This window comes from Oncorhynchus kisutch, linkage group LG10 (genome assembly GCF_002021735.2).
Source record: "Oncorhynchus kisutch isolate 150728-3 linkage group LG10, Okis_V2, whole genome shotgun sequence".
In the NCBI taxonomy this organism is placed as follows: Eukaryota; Metazoa; Chordata; class Actinopteri; order Salmoniformes; family Salmonidae; genus Oncorhynchus; species Oncorhynchus kisutch.
This window is the reverse complement of record NC_034183.2, coordinates 7,202,315-7,222,943: the sequence shown is the minus strand read 5'-3', so window position 1 is coordinate 7,222,943 and position 20,629 is coordinate 7,202,315. Positions and strand designations below refer to the sequence as shown.

The 20,629-nt window shown below is 42.4% G+C and overlaps 1 protein-coding gene across 1 annotated transcript in view; it reads left to right on the top strand.

Moving 5' to 3' along the window:
* Positions 1 to 298: 298 nt before the first annotated feature.
* Positions 299 to 20,629, top strand: part of LOC109898189 (unconventional myosin-Vc-like) — a 53,592-nt gene continuing 33,261 nt past the window's right edge. Inside the window, 19 exon segments of the mRNA XM_031832837.1 lie at positions 299 to 325; positions 1,464 to 1,574; positions 2,517 to 2,688; positions 4,066 to 4,210; positions 4,491 to 4,647; positions 4,949 to 5,092; positions 5,319 to 5,400; positions 5,608 to 5,715; positions 8,499 to 8,605; positions 9,332 to 9,597; positions 9,746 to 9,827; positions 11,986 to 12,126; positions 12,629 to 12,751; positions 13,281 to 13,364; positions 15,313 to 15,419; positions 15,421 to 15,444; positions 17,275 to 17,361; positions 17,754 to 17,865; positions 18,286 to 18,497. Of these exon segments, the coding sequence (XP_031688697.1) occupies positions 299 to 325; positions 1,464 to 1,574; positions 2,517 to 2,688; positions 4,066 to 4,210; positions 4,491 to 4,647; positions 4,949 to 5,092; positions 5,319 to 5,400; positions 5,608 to 5,715; positions 8,499 to 8,605; positions 9,332 to 9,597; positions 9,746 to 9,827; positions 11,986 to 12,126; positions 12,629 to 12,751; positions 13,281 to 13,364; positions 15,313 to 15,419; positions 15,421 to 15,444; positions 17,275 to 17,361; positions 17,754 to 17,865; positions 18,286 to 18,497 (2,291 nt within the window).

Genomic DNA, 20,629 nt, shown 5'->3' with positions numbered 1-20,629 from the left:
TATCCTGTTTATATTATCGTCTTGAGTCCTTGTTCAAATGAACACGCCTGTAAAGCTGCTGTCATAAGATTGATGGGCGGGACGAGGAAGACAAAGTCCACCTCACCGGTGAAGACAAACACCTGGGGAAGTTGTCTACTTTCACAAATCGTTCTGCACTGGCGCAACAGCTGGGCTTCAATATGTTGCGGACATAAGGAACCTCATGTTGATAATAAGGGGATGTACAAGTATCGATTCGTCCTTGACTGTAAATAAATATGTTGTAGTCTAAAAGCACGGATTGTTATGCGTTACCATGGCTTTGTCGGAACTCTATACGAAGGTGAGGAAATTATAGGGGGAAAAAGTGATAACGTTTTTAACTCATTCAATCTTCCTACAGAATCTCCATCGCTTTGTTGACACACCTGCTCAAAATGGTGACAGATTCATTTTTACACTGTATTCTGCTTTCGGTTGAGCGTCTGAATGAACGAATGAATGGCCAGCATTTTTTAATTCTTCACGATGACAATTAATTAAACCCGCATGAATTCCTTTACAATTGACGTATGGTACGGTACACACTGTAATGATGACGTCACGTCAACCTTGGGAGAATTATTATTATTAGCTTCAGACTTCTCTTTGTTGGACATCTTTGAAAATAATACATTGCAAATGCATTACAACTAATACATGACACAGATGGTGTTATATAAAGTAGCCCGTGTGTAGGTTACTGTAACTGTCTTTAGTAAATGAAAGGGAATGGCTACTGTAACTGTCTTTAGCAAATGAAAGGGAATGGCTACTGTAACTGTCTTTAGTAAATGAAAGGGAATGGCTACTGTAACTGTCTTTAGCAAATGAAAGGGAATGGCTACTGTAACTGTCTTTAGCAAATGAAAGGGAATGGCTACTGTAACTGTCTTTATCAAATGAAAGGGAATAGCTACTGTAACTGTCTTTAGTAAATGAAAGGGAATGGCTACTGTAACTGTCTTTAGTAAATGAAAGGGAATGGCTACTGTAACTGTCTTTAGTAAATGAAAGGGAATGGCTACTGTAACTGTCTTTAGTAAATGAAAGGGAATGGCTACTGTAACTGTCTTTAGCAAATGAAAGGGAATGGCTACTGTAACTGTCTTTAGTAAATGAAAGGGAATGGCTACTGTAACTGTCTTTAGTAAATGAAAGGGAATGGCTACTGTAACTGTCTTTAGCAAATGAAAGGGAATGGCTACTGTAACTGTCTTTAGCAAATGAAAGGGAATGGCTACTGTAACTGTCTTTAGTAAATGAAAGGGAATGGCTACTGTAACTGTCTTTAGTAAATGAAAGGGAATGGCTACTGTAACTGTCTTTAGCAAATGAAAGGGAATGGCTACTGTAACTGTCTTTAGCAAATGAAAGGGGTGACATAAATGTGACAAGACATAGAAATACAAATTCATGCATTCATTAATTTGCTCCTTCAGTACAACAGAGTGTGGATACCGGATGCAGAGCATGTCTGGAAGTCAGCAGAGATTCTGAGAGACTTCAAACCTGGAGATGAGGCTTTAGAACTGCAGCTTGACGATGGCACTGTAAGTACTGAACACAGAGACTATAAACTATAGACTATACAGTTCTCTGTCTGCACTGTAAGTACTGAACGCAGAGACTATAAACTATACAGTTCTCTGTCTGCACTGTAAGTACTGAACACAGAGACTATAAACTATAGACTATACAGTTCTCTGTCTGCACTGTAAGTACTGAACGCAGAGACTATAAACTATACAGTTCTCTGTCTGCACTGTAAGTACTGAACACAGAGACTATACAGTTCTCTGTCTGCACTGTAAGTACTGAATGCAGAGACTATAAACTATAGACTATACAGTTCTCTGTCTGCACTGTAAGTACTGAATGCAGAGACTATAAACTATAGACTATACAGTTATCTGTCTGCACTGTAAGTACTGAACACAGAGACTATACAGTTCTCTGTCTGCACTGTATGTACTGAACACAGAGACTATAAACTATAGACTATACAGTTCTCTGTCTGCACTGTAAGTACTGAACACAGAGACTATAAACTATAGACTATACAGTTATCTGTCTGCACTGTAAGTACTGAACACAGAGACTATACAGTTCTCTGTCTGCACTGTATGTACTGAACACAGAGACTATAAACTATACAGTTATCTGTCTGCACTGTAAGTACTGAACACAGAGACTATAAACTATAAACTATACAGTTCTCTGTCTGCACTGTACTGTATGTGCAGTATCAGTCAGAATGGCGATATACTCTTGCATTATAATTAATTTATTGGGAGAATTTTTTATTTATCTCTGAACTCATTACTTTCACTCATCTTCTATCTGTCAGTGACAAGAATAGGAATTGTGAAAGGCCTAAAAGTCTGCAGTTCAACATATTTTCTTTTAGTCCAGGACCAGGCTTAGTCTATGTCTGGGAAACTGTCCATAGAGCCTTTACATCGCCAGTATCACACTGTTTTTTTCCTCTGTAGGAGATGGTGTACCCCCTGGACAAATCCAGTCCTCAGCTCCCTCACCTCCGCAACCCCGATATCCTGGTGGGAGAGAATGATCTGACAGCTCTCAGCTATCTCCACGAGCCTGCCGTACTACACAATCTCAAAGTGCGCTTCGTGGAGTCCAACATTATCTACAGCTACTGTGGTACTAAAAAGGAAATGTTTCCCCAGCTGTCTAATGGGACATCTTGTTTTACTGTTCGTCTGCTGTCTTTACTGAACGTAGACACGAAACTGGAAATGTCATGTCTGGGTGATGAGTTGTGGTTTGGCGTTTGTGTAAAATGTCCATGCCGAGTCGTGAAAAATAGTATACAGCTATTGTATTGTATTCTATTTTATTGTGTTATATGGTATTATATTTTATTGTATTCTATTATATTGTATTGTAACTCTCTAGAGACAGCAGGAGCGGTAGAGATACTCTCAATGATCGACTATGAAAAGCCAACTGACATTTACTCTTGAGGTGCTGACTTGTTGCACCCTCGACAACTACTGTGATTATTATTACTTGACCATGTTGGTCATTTATGAACACTTGAACATCTTGGCCATGTTCTGTTATAATCTCCACCCGGCACAGCCAGAAGAGGATTGGCCACCCCACATAGCCTGGTTCCTCTCTAGGTTTCTTCCTAGGTTTTGGCCTTTCTAGGGAGTTTTTCCTAGCCATCGTGCTTCTACACCTGCATTGCTTGCTGTTTGGGGTTTTAGGCTGGGTTTCTGTACAGCACTTTGAGATATCAGCTGATGTACGAAGGGCTATATAAATACATTTGATTTGATTTTGATTTGTATTCTATTGTATTTTATTTTATGCTATTATATTATCTTATATTCTATTATATTCTGTTGTATTCTATTCTATCATATATTGCGTTCTATTGTATTGTATTCTATTGTATTCCATTGAATTCTATTCTATTGTATTCTATTCTGTTGTATTCTATTGAATTCTATTCTATTGAATTCTATTCTATTGTATTCTATTGTATTCTATTCTGTTGTATCCTATTGTATTCTATTCTATTGTATTATCTTATCTTGTATTCTGTTCTATTCTATTGTAGTATATTATATTCTCTTGTATTATATTGTATTATATTCTGTTGTATCCTATTGTGTTATATTGTATTGCATCCTTTTGTATTCTATTGAATTCTATTCTGTTGTATAGTATTCTATTGTATTATCTTATCTTATATTCTGTTGTATAGTATTCTATTGTATTATCTTATATTCTGTTGTATTCTATTGTATTATATTCTCTTATATTCTATTCTATGCTATTCTATTGTATTATATTCTATTGTATTCTATTGTATTTTATCATATTCTATTCTATACTATTATATTCTATTTTGTTATATTCTATTATATTCTGTCAAATCAAATTGTATTTGTCACATGAGCCGAATACAACAGGTTATATTGTATATTAGAAGCATACTATGTGAAAGCAAGTACGATAACTCTGACTGTACTGTGTGTCCTGATGGTTTCCTTCACTCCTTTTCAGGAATCATCCTGGTGGCTGTTAACCCATACAAGCAGCTTCACATCTATGGAGATGCAGTCCTTCAGGCGTACTCTGGACAGAACATGGGAGCTATGGATCCTCACATATTCGCTGTGGCAGAGGAGGCTTACAAACAGATGGCCAGGTAAGAATGAGGCAGACTGTCCCCGGGGGGGGGCTGGTTTTGTGGTAGTGATGCCGTCCCCTGGACCAACGCCATGCTCCTGGAGACAGCGGCTCAATCCCTGAGCCCCCCCCCCCCCCCCAATCTATCTTACCGTCATACATTTCAGCCCTTTGGGCCTATCTGTCAATAGAACTTCTCCTTAAAATGAGATCAACTGTCCAAAGTTACGCGAATGAGAAGCAACGAGTGTGACTATTCTATACATTCCTGCTCAGATACATACATTTTTCTTTCTCAGGAACAATAAGAACCAGTCTGTTATAGTGAGTGGTGAGTCTGGAGCGGGGAAGACCGTGTCTGCTAGGTATGTCATGAGGTACTTCGCTATGGTCAGCAAGTCTAGCAGCAAAACACACGTGGAAGACAAAGTTCTGGCATCCAATCCAATAACTGAGGTATGTTTATTGGAATCCACGAATCCTAGCAGTGAGTCCACTTTTACATGTAACCTCACAGTATGTCAATAAGTCATTTTTAGGTCATCTGTGGATTTGATAATCTGTCGATAAAGAAAAGGAAAGGCTCACAGTTCTAGCGTGACTATCGGACAGATCATGTCCAGTGAGCCACAGAGTGTACGAGGTACAGATTGGCCTCATCAGCTACCGTACTTCCCATAAGTCTTAGTCTACAATGTGTGTTGATTATCATTCAACTACGTATGTGACCTGTGTTTTTTGTTGTTGTTGTTGTCAGGCTATTGGAAATGCCAAGACGACCAGGAACGACAACAGCAGTCGCTTTGGGAAGTACACAGAGATCAGCTTCGACAGGAGATATCAGATCATCGGTGCCAACATGCGGACGTATCTCATGGAGAAATCTAGAGTGGTTTCCCAGGTCATATGTCACATACTTGATTCTCTTGATTATATGTGGTCTATAACGTAGGGCGTGTTGTTAGCTACCGTATAGTTGGGTCATGGTTGAATCATTCTAGATTCCAGATCTGTTTGTGTTGTCTTGCCATCTCCTTGCCACGACAACGACAATAGGAGTTGTCAAGACAACACGAACAGATCTGGGACCAGGCCATCATACAGTAATACTACATTTTACTTTTCAGTCAGAGAACGAGAGAAACTACCACATCTTCTACCAGATGTGTGCCTGTGCAGAGCAGTCTGAGTTCAAGAGCCTGAGATTGTGTGAGTTTCGTTTAACCATTGTTTTCTAATTGAGGGTTAGACCTGTGTAGTGCCTGGAGAAGGAAGGAACAGTCCACTTTTATTGTATTAGCACGATAGGCGCATCACACAACCACAAATAGTCCACGAATGTTATCATCTTATTTATTTAATCTTTATTGAACCAGGCGAGTCAGTTAAGGACAAATTCTTATTGTGTGTGTCTAGTGAGTGCAGATGAGTTCAGGTACACCTGCATGGGCGGGGAGACGGGTATCGAGGGGGTGGACGACAGGAAGGACATGGAAGAGACACGCAGGACCTTCTCGCTGTTGGGTAAGAGTCATCACTTTGTTCATCACTCTTTAGGTCAACATACTGCTGTGTTTTATTTTATTAGACGTACAGTATGTATACACAGTGGTGGAAAAAGTACCCAATTGAGTAAAAGTAAAAGTTAAGATACGTTAATAGAAATGTACTAAAAGTAAAAGTCACTCAGTTAAATATAGTATTTGAGTAAAAGTCTAAAAGTATTTGGTTTGAAATATATTTAAGTATCAAAAGATAATGCATTTGCTAAAATATACTTAAGTATCAAAGGTAAAAGCAAAAGTATAAATAATTTCAAATTCCTTATTAATAAACAAACCAGACAGCAGAATGTCTTATTTACATTTACAGACAGCCAGGGGCATGCTCCAACACTCAGACATAATCTATAAAAAAAGCATTTGTGTTTCGTGAGTCTGCCAGATCAGAGGCAGTAGGGATGACTAGGGATGTTCTCTGTTTAGTGAGTCTGCCAGATCAGAGACAGTAGGGATGACCAGGTATGTTCTCTGTTTAGTGAGTCTGCCAGATCAGAGGCAGTAGGGATGACTAGGGATGTTCTCTGTTTAGTGAGTCCGCCAGATCAGAGGCAGTAGGGATGACTAGGGATGTTCTCTGTTTAGTGAGTCCGCCAGATCAGAGGCAGTAGGGATGACTAGGGATGTTCTCTGTTTAGTGAGTCTGCCAGATCAGAGACAGTAGGGATGACCAGGTATGTTCTCTGTTTAGTGAGTCTGCCAGATCAGAGGCAGTAGGGATGACTAGGGATGTTCTCTGTTTAGTGAGTCTGCCAGATCAGAGGCAGTAGGGACGACTAGGGATGTTCTCTGTTTAGTGAGTCCGCCAGATCAGAGGCAGTAGGGATGACTAGGGATGTTCTCTGTTTAGTGAGTCCGCCAGATCAGAGGCAGTAGGGATGACTAGGGATGTTCTCTGTTTAGTGAGTCTGCCAGATCAGAGGCAGTACTGATGACTAGGGATGTTCTCTGTTTAGTGAGTCCGCCAGATCAGAGGCAGTAGGGACGACTAGGGATGTTCTCTGTTTAGTGAGTCCGCCAGATCAGAGGCAGTAGGGACGACCAGGGATGTTCTTTGTTTAGTGAGTCTGCCAGATCAGAGGCAGTAGGGATGACTAGGGATGTTCTCTGTTTAGTGAGTCCGCCAGATCAGAGGCAGTAGGGATGACTAGGGATGTTCTCTGTTTAGTGAGTCCGCCAGATCAGAGGCAGTAGGGATGACCAGGTATGTTCTCTGTTTAGTGAGTCTGCCAGATCAGAGGCAGTAGGGATGACTAGGGATGTTCTCTGTTTAGTGAGTCCTCCAGATCAGAGGCAGTAGGGATGACCAGGGATGTTCTCTGTTTAGTGAGTCCGCCAGATCAGAGGCAGTAGGGATGACTAGGGATGTTCTCTGTTTAGTGAGTCTGCCAGATCAGAGGCAGTACTGATGACTAGGGATGTTCTCTGTTTAGTGAGTCCGCCAGATCAGAGGCAGTAGGGACGACTAGGGATGTTCTCTGTTTAGTGAGTCCGCCAGATCAGAGGCAGTAGGGACGACCAGGGATGTTCTTTGTTTAGTGAGTCTGCCAGATCAGAGGCAGTAGGGATGACTAGGGATGTTCTCTGTTTAGTGAGTCCGCCAGATCAGAGGCAGTAGGGATGACTAGGGATGTTCTCTGTTTAGTGAGTCCGCCAGATCAGAGGCAGTAGGGATGACCAGGTATGTTCTCTGTTTAGTGAGTCTGCCAGATCAGAGGCAGTAGGGATGACTAGGGATGTTCTCTGTTTAGTGAGTCCTCCAGATCAGAGGCAGTAGGGATGACCAGGGATGTTCTCTGTTTAGTGAGTCCGCCAGATCAGAGGCAGTAGGGATGACCAGGGATGTTCTCTGTTTAGTGATTCCGCCAGATCAGAGGCAGTAGGGATGACCAGGGATGTTCTCTGTTTAGTGAGTCCGCCAGATCAGAGGCAGTAGGGATGACCAGGGATGTTCTCTGTTTAGTGAGTCCTCCAGATCAGAGGCAGTAGGGATGACCAGGGATGTTCTCTGTTTAGTGATTCCGCCAGATCAGAGGCAGTAGGGATGACCAGGTATGTTCTCTTGATAAGTGTGTGAATTGGACCATTTTCCTGTCCTGCTAAGCATTCAAAATGTAACGAGTACTTTTGGGGTGTCAGCGAAAATGTACGGAGTAAAAAGTACAGTATTTTCTTTAGGAATGTAGTGAAGTAAAAGTTTAAAACAAATATACATAGTAAAGTAAAGTACAGATACCTCAAAAACTTAAGTAGTACTTTAAAGTATTTTTACTGAAGTACTACTTTACACCACTGTATGTACAGGATACACATGGTGGACACAATCCAATGAAATGCTGACTTGTAGGTTCCCTCTCGATAATGAAACAACAATAGGACATAGTAAAAGATAAGAATAAACAATACAATTATATTGAAGTCCTACATACGGACACATTCATAACATGTGGTTGCTACATACGGACACATTCATAACATGTGGTTGCTACACAAGTGTTTTATCGAATCCTTATGTACTGCTTATGAATGTGTTATGTCCTTATGTAGGTAGGTACGTATGCAGGATACTGTCTCACTCGCTGTCCTATTGTAGGGTTAACGGAGGACTTCCAGTGATGTCCTTATGTAGGTACGTCTGCAGGACACAGTCTCATCCCCCTGTCCTCTGTCCTCCCTGTAGGGTTAACGGAGGACTTCTAGTGATGTCCTCCCTGTCCTCTGTCTCCCTGTCCTCTGTCCTCCCTGTAGGGTTAACGGAGGACTTCCAGTCGGATGTGTTCAAGGTGCTGGCTGGGATTCTACACCTGGGGAATGTGGAGATCAGAAACGTCGGATCAGACAGATCATCAGTTAGTGTAAGCAGTAGTCAGATCTCTCTCTCTCTCTCTCTCTCTCCCTCTTTCCGTCTTTCCCTCTTTCCCTCTTCCCCCCCCCCCCCTCTCTCTCTCTCTCTCTCTCTCTCTCTCTCTCTCTCCCCCCTTTCTCTCTCTCTCTCTCTCTCCCCCCTTTCTCTCTCTCTCTCTCTCTCTCTCTCCCACCCTCTTTCCCTCTCTTTCTCCCCCCCGCCTCTCTCTCTCTCTCTCTCTCTCTCTCTCTCTCTCTCTCTCTCTCTTTCAATTCAATTTCAATTCAATTTAAGGGCTTTATTGGCATGGGTAACATATGTTAACATTGCCTAAGCAAGTGATGTAGATAATAAGCAAAAGTGAAATAAACAATATTTTTTTTATTTTAATTTTACCTTTATTTAACCAGGCAGTCAGTTAAGAACAAATTCTTATTTTCAATGACGGCCTAGGAACAGTGGGTTAACTGCCTGTTCAGGGGCAGAACGACATTAGTACCTTGTCAGCTCGGGGGTTTGAACTTGCAACCTTCCGGTTACTAGTCCAACGCTCTAACCACTAGGCTACCCTGCAAATTAACAGTAAACATTACACTCAAAAAATGACATTTCAAATGTCATATTATGTCTATATACAGTGTTGGAACAATGTGCAAATAGTTAAAGTACAAAAGGGAAAATAAATAAACATAAATATGGGTTGTATTTACAATGGTGTCTCCCTCCCTCCCTCCAGTCCAGTGATCAACACCTAGCTGCTTTCTGTGACCTTCTCGGGGTCAGTCCTGATGGTGTTACCCGTTGGCTGTGTCATCGCAGGATAGCCATGGTGGCTGAGACGGTGGTGAAGGCGGTGCCCAGTGAACGCGCTGTGAACTCCAGAGATGCCCTCGCCAAGCAGATCTATGCCCACCTGTTCGACTGCGTCATCCAGAAGATCAATGCAGCCCTGCAGGTGCCAGGGAAACAGCACTCCTTCATAGGAGTACTGGACATCTATGGGTAATTTAGATTCATGACATTACTGTAGATTTCAGTTGTTTAGTTGTTTGTATATTCAACTATACAAGTAAAAACTTCTTCAAAAATATATTAAACATGGAAGAAAAAAAACATGTCTGTTCTTTTTGGCTATTTATTCCCCTCTCAGGTTCGAAACATTTGAAATCAACAGTTTTGAACAGTTTTGCATCAACTATGCCAATGAGAAGCTTCAGCAACAATTCAACTTGGTATGTAACCTCACCAAGTCCAACTAGGTATGTAACCTCACCAAGTCCAAGTAGGTATGTAACCTCACCAAGTCCAAGTAGGTATGTAACCTCACCAAGTCCAAGTAGGTATGTAACCTCACCAAGTCCAAGTAGGTATGTAACCTCACCAAGTCCAACTAGGTATGTAACCTCACCAAGTCCAACTAGGTATGTAACCTCACCAAGTCCAAGTAGGTATCTAACCTCACCAAGTCCAACTAGGTATGTAACCTCACCAAGTCCAACTAGGTATGTAACCTCACCAAGTCCAACTAGGTATGTAACCTCACCAAGTCCAAGTAGGTATGTAACCTCACCAAGTCCAACTAGGTATGTAACCTCACCAAGTCCAACTAGGTATGTAACCTCACCAAGTCCAACTAGGTATGTAACCTCACCAAGTCCAACTAGGTATGTAACCTCACCAAGTCTAACTAGGTATGTAACCTCACCAAGTCCAACTAGGTATGTAACCTCACCAAGTCCAACTAGGTATGTAACCTCACCAAGTCCAACTAGGTATGTAACCTCACCAAGTCCAACTAGGTATGTAACCTCACCAAGTCCAACTAGGTATGTAACCTCACCAAGTCCAACTAGGTATGTAACCTCACCAAGTCCAACTAGGTATGTAACCTCACCAAGTCCAACTAGGTATGTAACCTCACCAAGTCCAACTAGGTATGTAACCTCACCAAGTCCAACTAGGTATGTAACCTCACCAAGTCCAACTAGGTATGTAACCTCACCAAGTCCAACTAGGTATGTAACCTCACCATGTCCAACTAGGTATGTGACCTCACCAAGTCCAACTAGGTATGTAACCTCACCAAGTCCAACTAGGTATGTAACCTCACCAAGTCCAACTTGGTATGTAACCTCACCAAGTCCAACTAGGTATGTAACCTCACCAAGTTCAAGTAGGTATGTAACCTCACCAAGTCCAACTAGGTATGTAACCTCACCAAGTCCAACTTGGTATGTAACCTCACCAAGTCCAACTAGGTATGTAACCTCACCAAGTCCAACTAAGTATGTAACCTCGCCAAGTCCAACTAGGTATGTAACCTCACCATGTCCAACTAGGTATGTAACCTCACCAAGTCCAACTTGGTATGTAACCTCACCAAGTCCAACTAGGTATGTAACCTCACCAAGTCCAACTAAGTATGTAACCTCACCAAGTCCAACTGGGTATGTAACCTCACCAAGTCCAACTGGGTATGTAACCTCACCAAGTCCAAGTAGGTATGTAACCTCACCAAGTCCAACTAGGTATGTAACCTCACCAAGTCCAAGTCCAACTTGGTATGTAACCTCACCAAGTCCAACTAGGTATGTAACCTCACCAAGTCCAAGTCCAACTTGGTATGTAACCTCACCAAGTCCAACTTGGTATGTAACCTCACTAAGTCCAATTCCAACTTGCTATGTAACCTCACCAAGTCCAACTTGGTATGTAACCTCACCAAGTCCAACTTGGTATGTAACCTCACCAAGTCCAAGTCCAACTAGGTATGTAACCTCACCAAGTCCAACTAGGTATGTAACCTCACCAAGTCCAACTTGGAATGTAACCTCACTAAGTCCAAGTCCAACTTGCTATGTAACCTCACCAAGTCCAATTCCAACTAGGTATGTAACCTCACCAAGTCCAACTAGGTATGTAACCTCACCAAGTCCAAGTCCAACTAGGTATGTAACCTCACCAAGTCCAACTAGGTATGTAACCTCACCAAGTCCAAGTCCAACTTGCTATGTAACCTCACCAAGTCCAACTAGGTATGTAACCTCACCAAGTCCAACTAGGTATGTAACCTCACCAAGTCCAACTAGGTATGTAACCTCACCAAGTCCAACTAGGTATGTAACCTCACCAAGTCCAACTAGGTATGTAACCTCACCAAGTCCAACATGGTATGTAACCTCACCAAGTCCAACATGGCATGTAACCTCACCAAGTCCAACTAGGTATGTAACCTCACCAAGTCCAACTAGGTATGTAACCTCACCAATAATACCCATATTTGCCTTCAGGTACTAAATACATTGGAATCTTACACACTATCACAACAAAAACAGCAGTACGGTTGAAATAATTATGATTACATTTTTTTTATTTTTTATGTTTCCTCAGCACGTGTTCAAGCTGGAGCAGGACGAGTACATGAAAGAGGATATTCCCTGGACTCTGATAGACTTCTATGATAACCAGCCGGTCATTGACCTGATTGAAGCGAAGATGGGAATCCTGGACCTGCTGGATGAAGAATGTCTGGTGAGACTAATGATGTATATAACAAGGATGTGTTTTTGTATGACAGGACAGTGGGGATGTAAAATGGATTATATACAAGGTGGTGGGTGTTTCACGCACGCACGCATGCACACACACACACACACACACACACACACACACACACACACACACACACACACACACACACACACACACACACACACACACACACACACACACACACACACACACAGTCTTGTGCAGCTAACCTTGTGGGGACACACAATTCAGTCATTCAGTCAATTCAGTCACACAAAACCCTATTTTCCCTAACCTCTAACCCTAAACCCAACCCTAGCTCCTAACCCTAAACCTAACCCTAGACTTAGCTCCTAATCCTAAACCTAACCCTAGCTCCTAACCCTAACCATAAATCTAACCCTAGCTCCTAACCCAAAACCTAAACCTAGCTCCTAGCTCCTAACCCTAACCATAAATCTAACCCTAGCGCCTAACCCAAAACCTAAACATTGCTCTCCAGTTCCCCCAGGGTACAGATCAGAACTGGCTTCAGAAGCTGTATAACTACCTGGTTGACAACCCTCTGTTTGAGAAGCCCAGGATGTCCAACAAGGCCTTCATCATTCAACATTTTGCTGACAAGGTACAATCACAGTCACAGGCACCTTTGAGTTTTACTGTGGTACCTTCACAGGCACCTTTGAGTTTTACTGTGGTACCTTCACAGTCACAGGCACCTTTTGAGTTTTACTGTGGTACAATCACAGTCACAGGCACCTTTGAGTTTTACTGTGGTACCTTCACAGGCACCTTTGAGTTTTACTGTGGTACCTTCACAGGCACCTTTTGAGTTTTACTGTGGTACACCCCCTTCACAGGCACCTTTGCGTTACTGTGGAACTCAGCAGGGTTGGACTGAATTCCATTTCAATTCAGTCATTTCAGGAAGCAATTGTATTTTCAGTTTTATTTTTCCGAAATGACCACATTTCAATGGAATTCAATGGAACCCAATGTATAATGTTTTTTTTTAATAGTTCATAGTTATATTTTCAGGGATTTGTAAAAAAAAATATATATATTTTCTAATAACTGATTTGAACAGTCTAGTAACCTGTTCACCAACACACAATATGTGGCTTTGTTTTGAAATCTGTTTTGTGCCGTTACAGGTAGAATATCAATGCCGGGGTTTTCTAGAGAAGAACAGAGACACATTGTATGAAGAGCTGGTGGATACCATGAGAACCAGTAAGGTATTGTCTGCTGTTCCATTCATATAGTGTTTATTAACTCACTGTTGTATACTTAGTACATTTATATAGTTGTTTAGTACATGTACATACATTGGCAAGAAAATGTATGTGAATCCTTTGGAATTACATTTTTTTCATACAATTTGATTTGATCTTCATCTAAGTCACAACAATAGACACACACAGTCTGCTTAAACTAATAACACACAAACAATTATATGTTTTCATGTCTTTATTGTACACATCGTGTTAACATTCACAGTGCAGGGTGGGGAAAAGTATGTGAACACTTGAATTTAATGACTGGTTGACCCTCCTTTGGCAGCAAATAACCTCAACCAAATGTTTTCTGTAGTTGTGGTCAGGAGGAATTTTGGACCATTCCTCTTTACAAAACTGTTTCAGTTCAGCAATGTTCTTGGGATGTCTGGTGTAAACTGCTTTCTTGAGGTCATGCCACAGCATCTCAATCGGGTTGAGGTCAGGACTCTGACTGGGCCACTCCAGAAGGCGTATTTTCTAGTGGTTAGAGCGTTGGACTAGTAACCAAAAGGTTGCAAGTTCAAATCCCCGAGCTGACATGGTAGAAATCTGTTGTTCTGCCCCTGAACAGGCAGTTAACCCAATGTTCATAGACCATCATTGAAAATAAGAATTTGTTCTCAAATGACTTGCCTAGTTAAATAAAGGTAAAATAAATACCAATTCTGTTGTTGATTTACTTCTGTGTTTTGGGTCGTTGTTCTGTTGCATCACCCAACTTCTATTGAGCTTCAATTGGTGGACAGATAGCCTTACTTTCTCCTGCAAAATGTCTTGATAAACCTGGGAATTCATTTTTCTGATGATGATAGCAAGCTGTCCAGGCCCCGAGGCAGCAAAGCAGCCCCAAACCATGATGCTCCCTCCACCATACTTTACAGTTGGGATGAGGTTGATCTTGGTGTGTTGTGCCTTTTTGTCTCCACACATAGTGTTGTGTGTTCCTTCCAAACAACTCAACTGTAGTTTCATCTGTCCACAGAATATTTTGCCAGTATAGCTGTGGAACATCCAGGTGCTCTTTTGTGAATTTCAGACGTACAGCTATGTTTTTTTGGACAGCAGTGGCTTCTTCCCATGAACACCATTCTTGTTTAGTGTTTTAGGTATTGTAGACTCGTCAACAGAGATGTTAGCATCTTCCAGAGATTTCTGTAAGTCTTTAGCTGACACTCTAGCATTCTTCTTAACCTCATTGAGCATTCTGCACTGTGCTCTTGCAGTCATCTTTGCAGGACGGCCACTCCTAGGGAGAGTAGCAACAGTGCTGAACTTTCTCAATTTGTAGACAATTTGTCTTACTGTGGACTGATGACCATCAAGGCTTTTAGAGATACTTTTGTAAACCTTTCCAGCTTTATACAAGTCAACAATTCTTAATCTTAGGTCTTCTGTGATCTCTTTTGTTCGAGGCATGGTTCACATCAGGCAATGCTTCTTGTGAATTGCAAACTTAAATGTTGGGAGTGTTTTTTTTATAGGGCAGGGCAGCTCTAACCAACATCTCCAATCTCGTCTCATTGATTGGACTCCAGGTTAGCCGACTCCTGACTCCAATTAGCTTTTGGAGAAGTCATTAGCCTAGGGGGTTCACATACTTTTCCCAACATACACTGTGAATGTTTTAATGATGTATTCAATATAGACAAGAAAAATACAATAATTGGTGTGCTATTAGTTTAAGCACACTGTGTTTGTCTATTGTTGTGACTTAGATGAAGATCAGATCAAATGTTATGACCAATTTATGCAGAAATCCAGGTATTTCCAAATGGTTCACATACTTTTTCTTGCCACTGTGTATATGAATAACGATGAAAATAAATCCTACTTTCTCCTTTTCCCTTGATTGACCCATATTGGGTTGTTATGTTTGACTCCTCCTCTTCCTCCGGAACCTTATCAGTTTCCTCTCCTGGCCAACTTCTTCCTGGAGGTGGAGCCAGATGGGTTGGGCACTAAAGGCATCAAAGTGAGGCCTGCACGGCCTCGGGTGAAACCAGCCAATAAAAACCACAGGACCACTGTGGGAGAGAAGGTAGGTGACCAACCATGTTTACATAGCTAAGAGGAACATAGCTAAGAGGTGGATAGTTAAGGGATTAGTGATTAGATACTATTTTAGTGACTGAACCCCAATCGTATGTATGAAGATTAAAATATATTTAGCAACCCTCGGTAGTGGGACAATGGAAGTTCGCTTAAACAATATATTGTTAAAATACGTTTCGGTGTTAGTCTTCAACAGGGGTTTTGTAGTAATGGCATGTATAACAGGGTCTGTATAGTGTGTTATGTTTTGTGTATCCTCTCTCTCTCTCTCCCTGTCTTTCCTACCCTCTCTCTCTCTCTCCCTCCCTGTCTTTCCTACCCTCTCTCTCTCTCTCTCCCTCCGTCTTTCCTACCCTCTATCTCTCTCCCTCCCTGTCTTTCCTACCCTCTCATCTCTCTCCCTGTCTTTCCTATCCTCTCTCTCTCTCTCCCTCCCTCTGTCTTTCCTACCCTCTATCTCTCTCCCTCCCTGTCTTTCCTACCCTCTCTCCCTCCCTGTCTTTCCTACCCTCTATCTCTCTCCCTCCCTGTCTTTCCTACCCTCTCTATCCCTCTCCCTGTCTTTCCTATCCTCTCTCTCTCTCTCTCTCCCTCCGTCTTTCCTACCCTCTATCTCTCTCCCTCCCTGTCTTTCCTACCCTCTCTATCCCTCTCCCTGTCTTTCCTATCCTCTCTCTCTCTCTCCCTCCCTCTGTCTTTCCTACCCTCTATCTCTCTCCCTCCCTGTCTTTCCTACCCTCTCTCTCTCTCCCTGTCTTTCCTATCCCCTCTCTCTCTCTCTCTCTCTCTCTCTCGTAAACTACATTTTTTATAATAAGAGCTTTGCAAAAGCAATTTGACTTTCAATGATGCGCCATTTCTAATGAACCATTGAAAGTGACAACACAAAAGTACAAAGATCTTTTATAGCCAAGATACACCCCTCTCAACCTTTATGACGAACAACAGATATATAGAATGGTCACAAGGTTAAGATTTGTATGAAAGGTATCTATAAAACATAGCAGACAGTTACTGCTGTGTCAACAGTTTTCATTGTAAAGACCAGTGTCTGGTTCCTCCTACTCCAAATTGGAACCGTCTCACCCTGGTACAGTATAGAACAGAACCATTAGCTCATGTTCTCTGGAGTGCTCTTTAGGCTTTATTACCCAAAGACATCGTAAATCTTCTCTGTCGGTGTTCTCATAGAGGCCCCCCTCAGTAGAACACACACACACACACACACACACACAATAGTTAACAGAATACTCTATTCTGTCAAATTAAACAACCATTATAGTACAATACAAGCATTATAACATGATCTTGCAATTTCCTCGACAGTAATCAACCAGGATATCTTGCTAAATGTGTAACCTGGGCCTTAAAGGATATTACGGTTTCGTTCTGTGTAATCCTGGACCTGGATATTAGTTATGCATTCAGCCACATTAATAACCCTGAGTGGGTCATTATGTCTCGTCAGCTATGACTCTAAGCAGCCGAGGACCTGGATATTAGTTATGCATTCAGCCACATTAATAACCCTGAGTGGGTCATTATGTCTCGTCAGCTATGACTCTAAGCAGCCGAGGACCTGGATATTAGTTATGCATTCAGCCACATTAATAACCCTGAGTGGGTCATTATGTCTCGTCAGCTATGACTCTAAGCAGCCGAGGACCTGGATATTAGTTATGCATTCAGCCATATTAATAACCCTGAGTGGGTCATTATGTCTCGTCAGCTATGACTCTAAGCAGCCGAGGACCTGGATATTAGTTATGCATTCAGCCATATTAATAACCCTGAGTGGGTCATTATGTCTCGTCAGGTATGACTCCAAGCGGGTGGTCCAGCAGCTGAGGGCGTGTGGAGTCCTGGAGACCATTCACATCAGTGCTCAGAGCTACCCTTCCAGGTGTTCCTGACCAGCATCCACACTTCCATACTTCAACAATAACACAACTCTACTTCAACAATAACACAACTCTACTTCAACAATAACACAACTCTACTTCAACAATAACACAACTCTACTTCAACAATAACACAACTCTACTTCAACAATAACACAACTCTACTTCAACAATAACACAACTCTACTTCAACAATAACACAACTCTACTTCAACAATAACACAACTCTACTTCAACAATAACACAACTCTACGGGCCAGTTTCCCGGATACAGATGAATAATTCCTGGACTGTTGTATGTTTTATAGAATCCGGGACTGGGCTTTTATCCGTGTCCAGGAAATCGTCCCATCAATCTAAACCTTTTTATTCACTTACTGTTTTTGATTGTCAGGTGGACATACATAGAGTTCTACAGCCGGTACAGTGTACTGATGAGTCAAGAGGAGCTGGGCCTCAACCACAAGAAACTGGCCTGTAAGACAGTGCTGCAGAGGCTAATTCAGGTGAGGGTGTTAGCCGGTGTGTAGTTGGTTCAAATCCCAGTCCGACAGGGGAACATCTGGTGGGGATTGAATGAACCGGCAATGGGAATGTTTATGGGCTAAGTAAGGCACTTAAACTCCTCTAGGGGTGTTGCGCTGAATTTGATGATGTTGGTGTTTATAACCAGGTTGATCTGTGGTGTTTATAACTAGGTTGATCTGTGGTGTTTATAACCAGGTTGATCTGTGGTGTTTATAACCAGGTTGATCTGTGGTTTTTATAACTAGGTTGATCTGTGGTGTTTATAACTAGGTTGATCTGTGGTGTTTATAACCAGGTTGATCTGTGGTGTTTATAACTAGGGTGATCTGTGGTGTTTATAACCAGGTTGATCTGTACTGATATGGGCTCTTGTCTGATGTCCCCCACTTACCCTCCAGGACTCAGATCAGAACAAGTTTGGCCGGACCAAGATTTTCTTCCGAGCGGGTCAGGTGGCCTACCTGGAGAAGCTTCGATTGGACCGTCTCCGAAAGGCATGTCTGACCATCCAGAAGCACGTGAGGGGGTGGAGCCACAGGAGGAAGTTCCTTCGCATGAGGGAGGCGGCTATCGTCCTCCAACAGTACGTCCGTGGACAGCGGCAGATATGGTGAGTGGGAATGTACATCTACTACAGCAGGTACTACTACAGCAGGCAGGTACTACAACAGCAGACAGGTACTACTACAACAGGTACTACTACAACAGGCAGGTACTACAACAGCAGACAGGTACTACTACAACAGCAGGTACTACTACAACAGCAGGTACTACTACAACAGCAGGTACTACTACAGCAGGCAGGTACGGTACTACTACAGCAGGTACTACTACAACAGACAGGTGCTACAACAGACAGGTACTACTACAGCAGACAGGTACTACTACAGCAGGTACTACTACAACAGGTACTACTACAGCAGACAGGTACTACCACAACAGGTACTACTACAACAGCAGGTACTACCACAACAGGTACTACTACAACAGCAGGTACTACTACTACAGCAGGTACTACTATAGCAGGTACTACTACAACAGGTACTACTACAACAGACAGGTACTACTACAGCAGGCAGGTACTACTACAGCAGGCAGGTACTACTACAACAGACAGGTACTACTACAGCAGGCAGGTACGGTACTACTACAGCAGACAGGTACCACTACAACAGACAGGTACTACTACAACAGGTACTACTACAGCAGGTACTACTACAACAGACAGGTACGGTACTACTACAGCAGGTACTACTACAGCAGACAGGTACTACTACAGCAGACAGGTACTACTACAACAGCAGGTACTACTACAACAGACAGCTACTACTACAACAGACAGGTACTACTACAGCAGACAGGTACTACTACAGCAGACAGGTACTACTACAACAGGTACTACTACAGCAGGTACTACTACAACAGACAGGTACGGTACTACTACAGGTACTACTACAGCAGACAGGTACTACTACAACAGGTACTACTACAGCAGACAGGTACGGTACTACTACAGCAGGCACTACTACAACAGGTACTTCTAATGCAGACAGGTACGGTACTACTACAGCAGGTACAACTATAGCAGGTACTACTACAGCAGACAGGTACTACAACAGCAGGTACTACAACAGCAGGTACTACTACAGCAGACAGGTACTACAACAGACAGGTACTACTACAGCAGGCAGGTACGGTACTACTACAACAGGTATTACTACAGCAGGTACTACTACAGCAGACAGGTACGGTACTACAGCAGACAGGTACTACTACAACAGACAGGTACTACTACAACAGGTACTACTACAGAAGGTACTACTACAACAGTCAGGTACTACTACAACAGGTACTACTACAACAGCAGGTACTACTACAACAGACAGGTACTACTACAACAGACAGGTACTACTACAACAGACAGGTACTACTACAGCAGACAGGTGCGGTACTACTACAGCAGACAGGTACTACTACAACAGCAGGTACTACTACAGCAGACAGGTACTACTACAACAGCAGGTACTACAGCAGACAGGTACTACTACAACAGCAGGTACTACAGCAGACAGGTACTACTACAGCAGACAGGTACTACAGCAGACAGGTAATACTACTACAGCAGATACTACTACAGCAGACAGGTACTACTACAACAGCAGGTACTACAGCAGACAGGTACTACTACAGCAGACAGGTACTACTACAACAGGTACTACTACAGCAGGTACTACTACAGCAGACCGGTACTACTACAGCAGGTACTACTACAGCAGACAGGTACTACTACAGCAGACAGGTACTACTACAACAGACAGGTACTACTACAACAGACAGGTACTACTACAGCAGGTACTACTACAGCAGGTACTACTACAGCAGACAGGTACTACTACAGCAGGCAGGTACTACTACAGCAGACAGGTACTACTACAACAGGTACTACTACAGCAGGTACTACTACAACAGGTACTACTACAGCAGGTACTACTACAGCAGGTACTACTACAGCAGGTACTACTACGACAGGTACTACTACAACAGGTACTACTACAGCAGGTATTACTACAGCAGGTACTACTACAGCAGGTACTACTACATCACCTTAGTTATCACATGCTGTTATGCATAGACTGTAGTTGTTGTTGTGGTTGTGGTTCTTTTTTTACTTTGTCTTTCTCCCCTCTTCCTCCTCTCCATCTTCCTCCTCTACAGAAACAGGTTCGGCTTCATATCATGCCT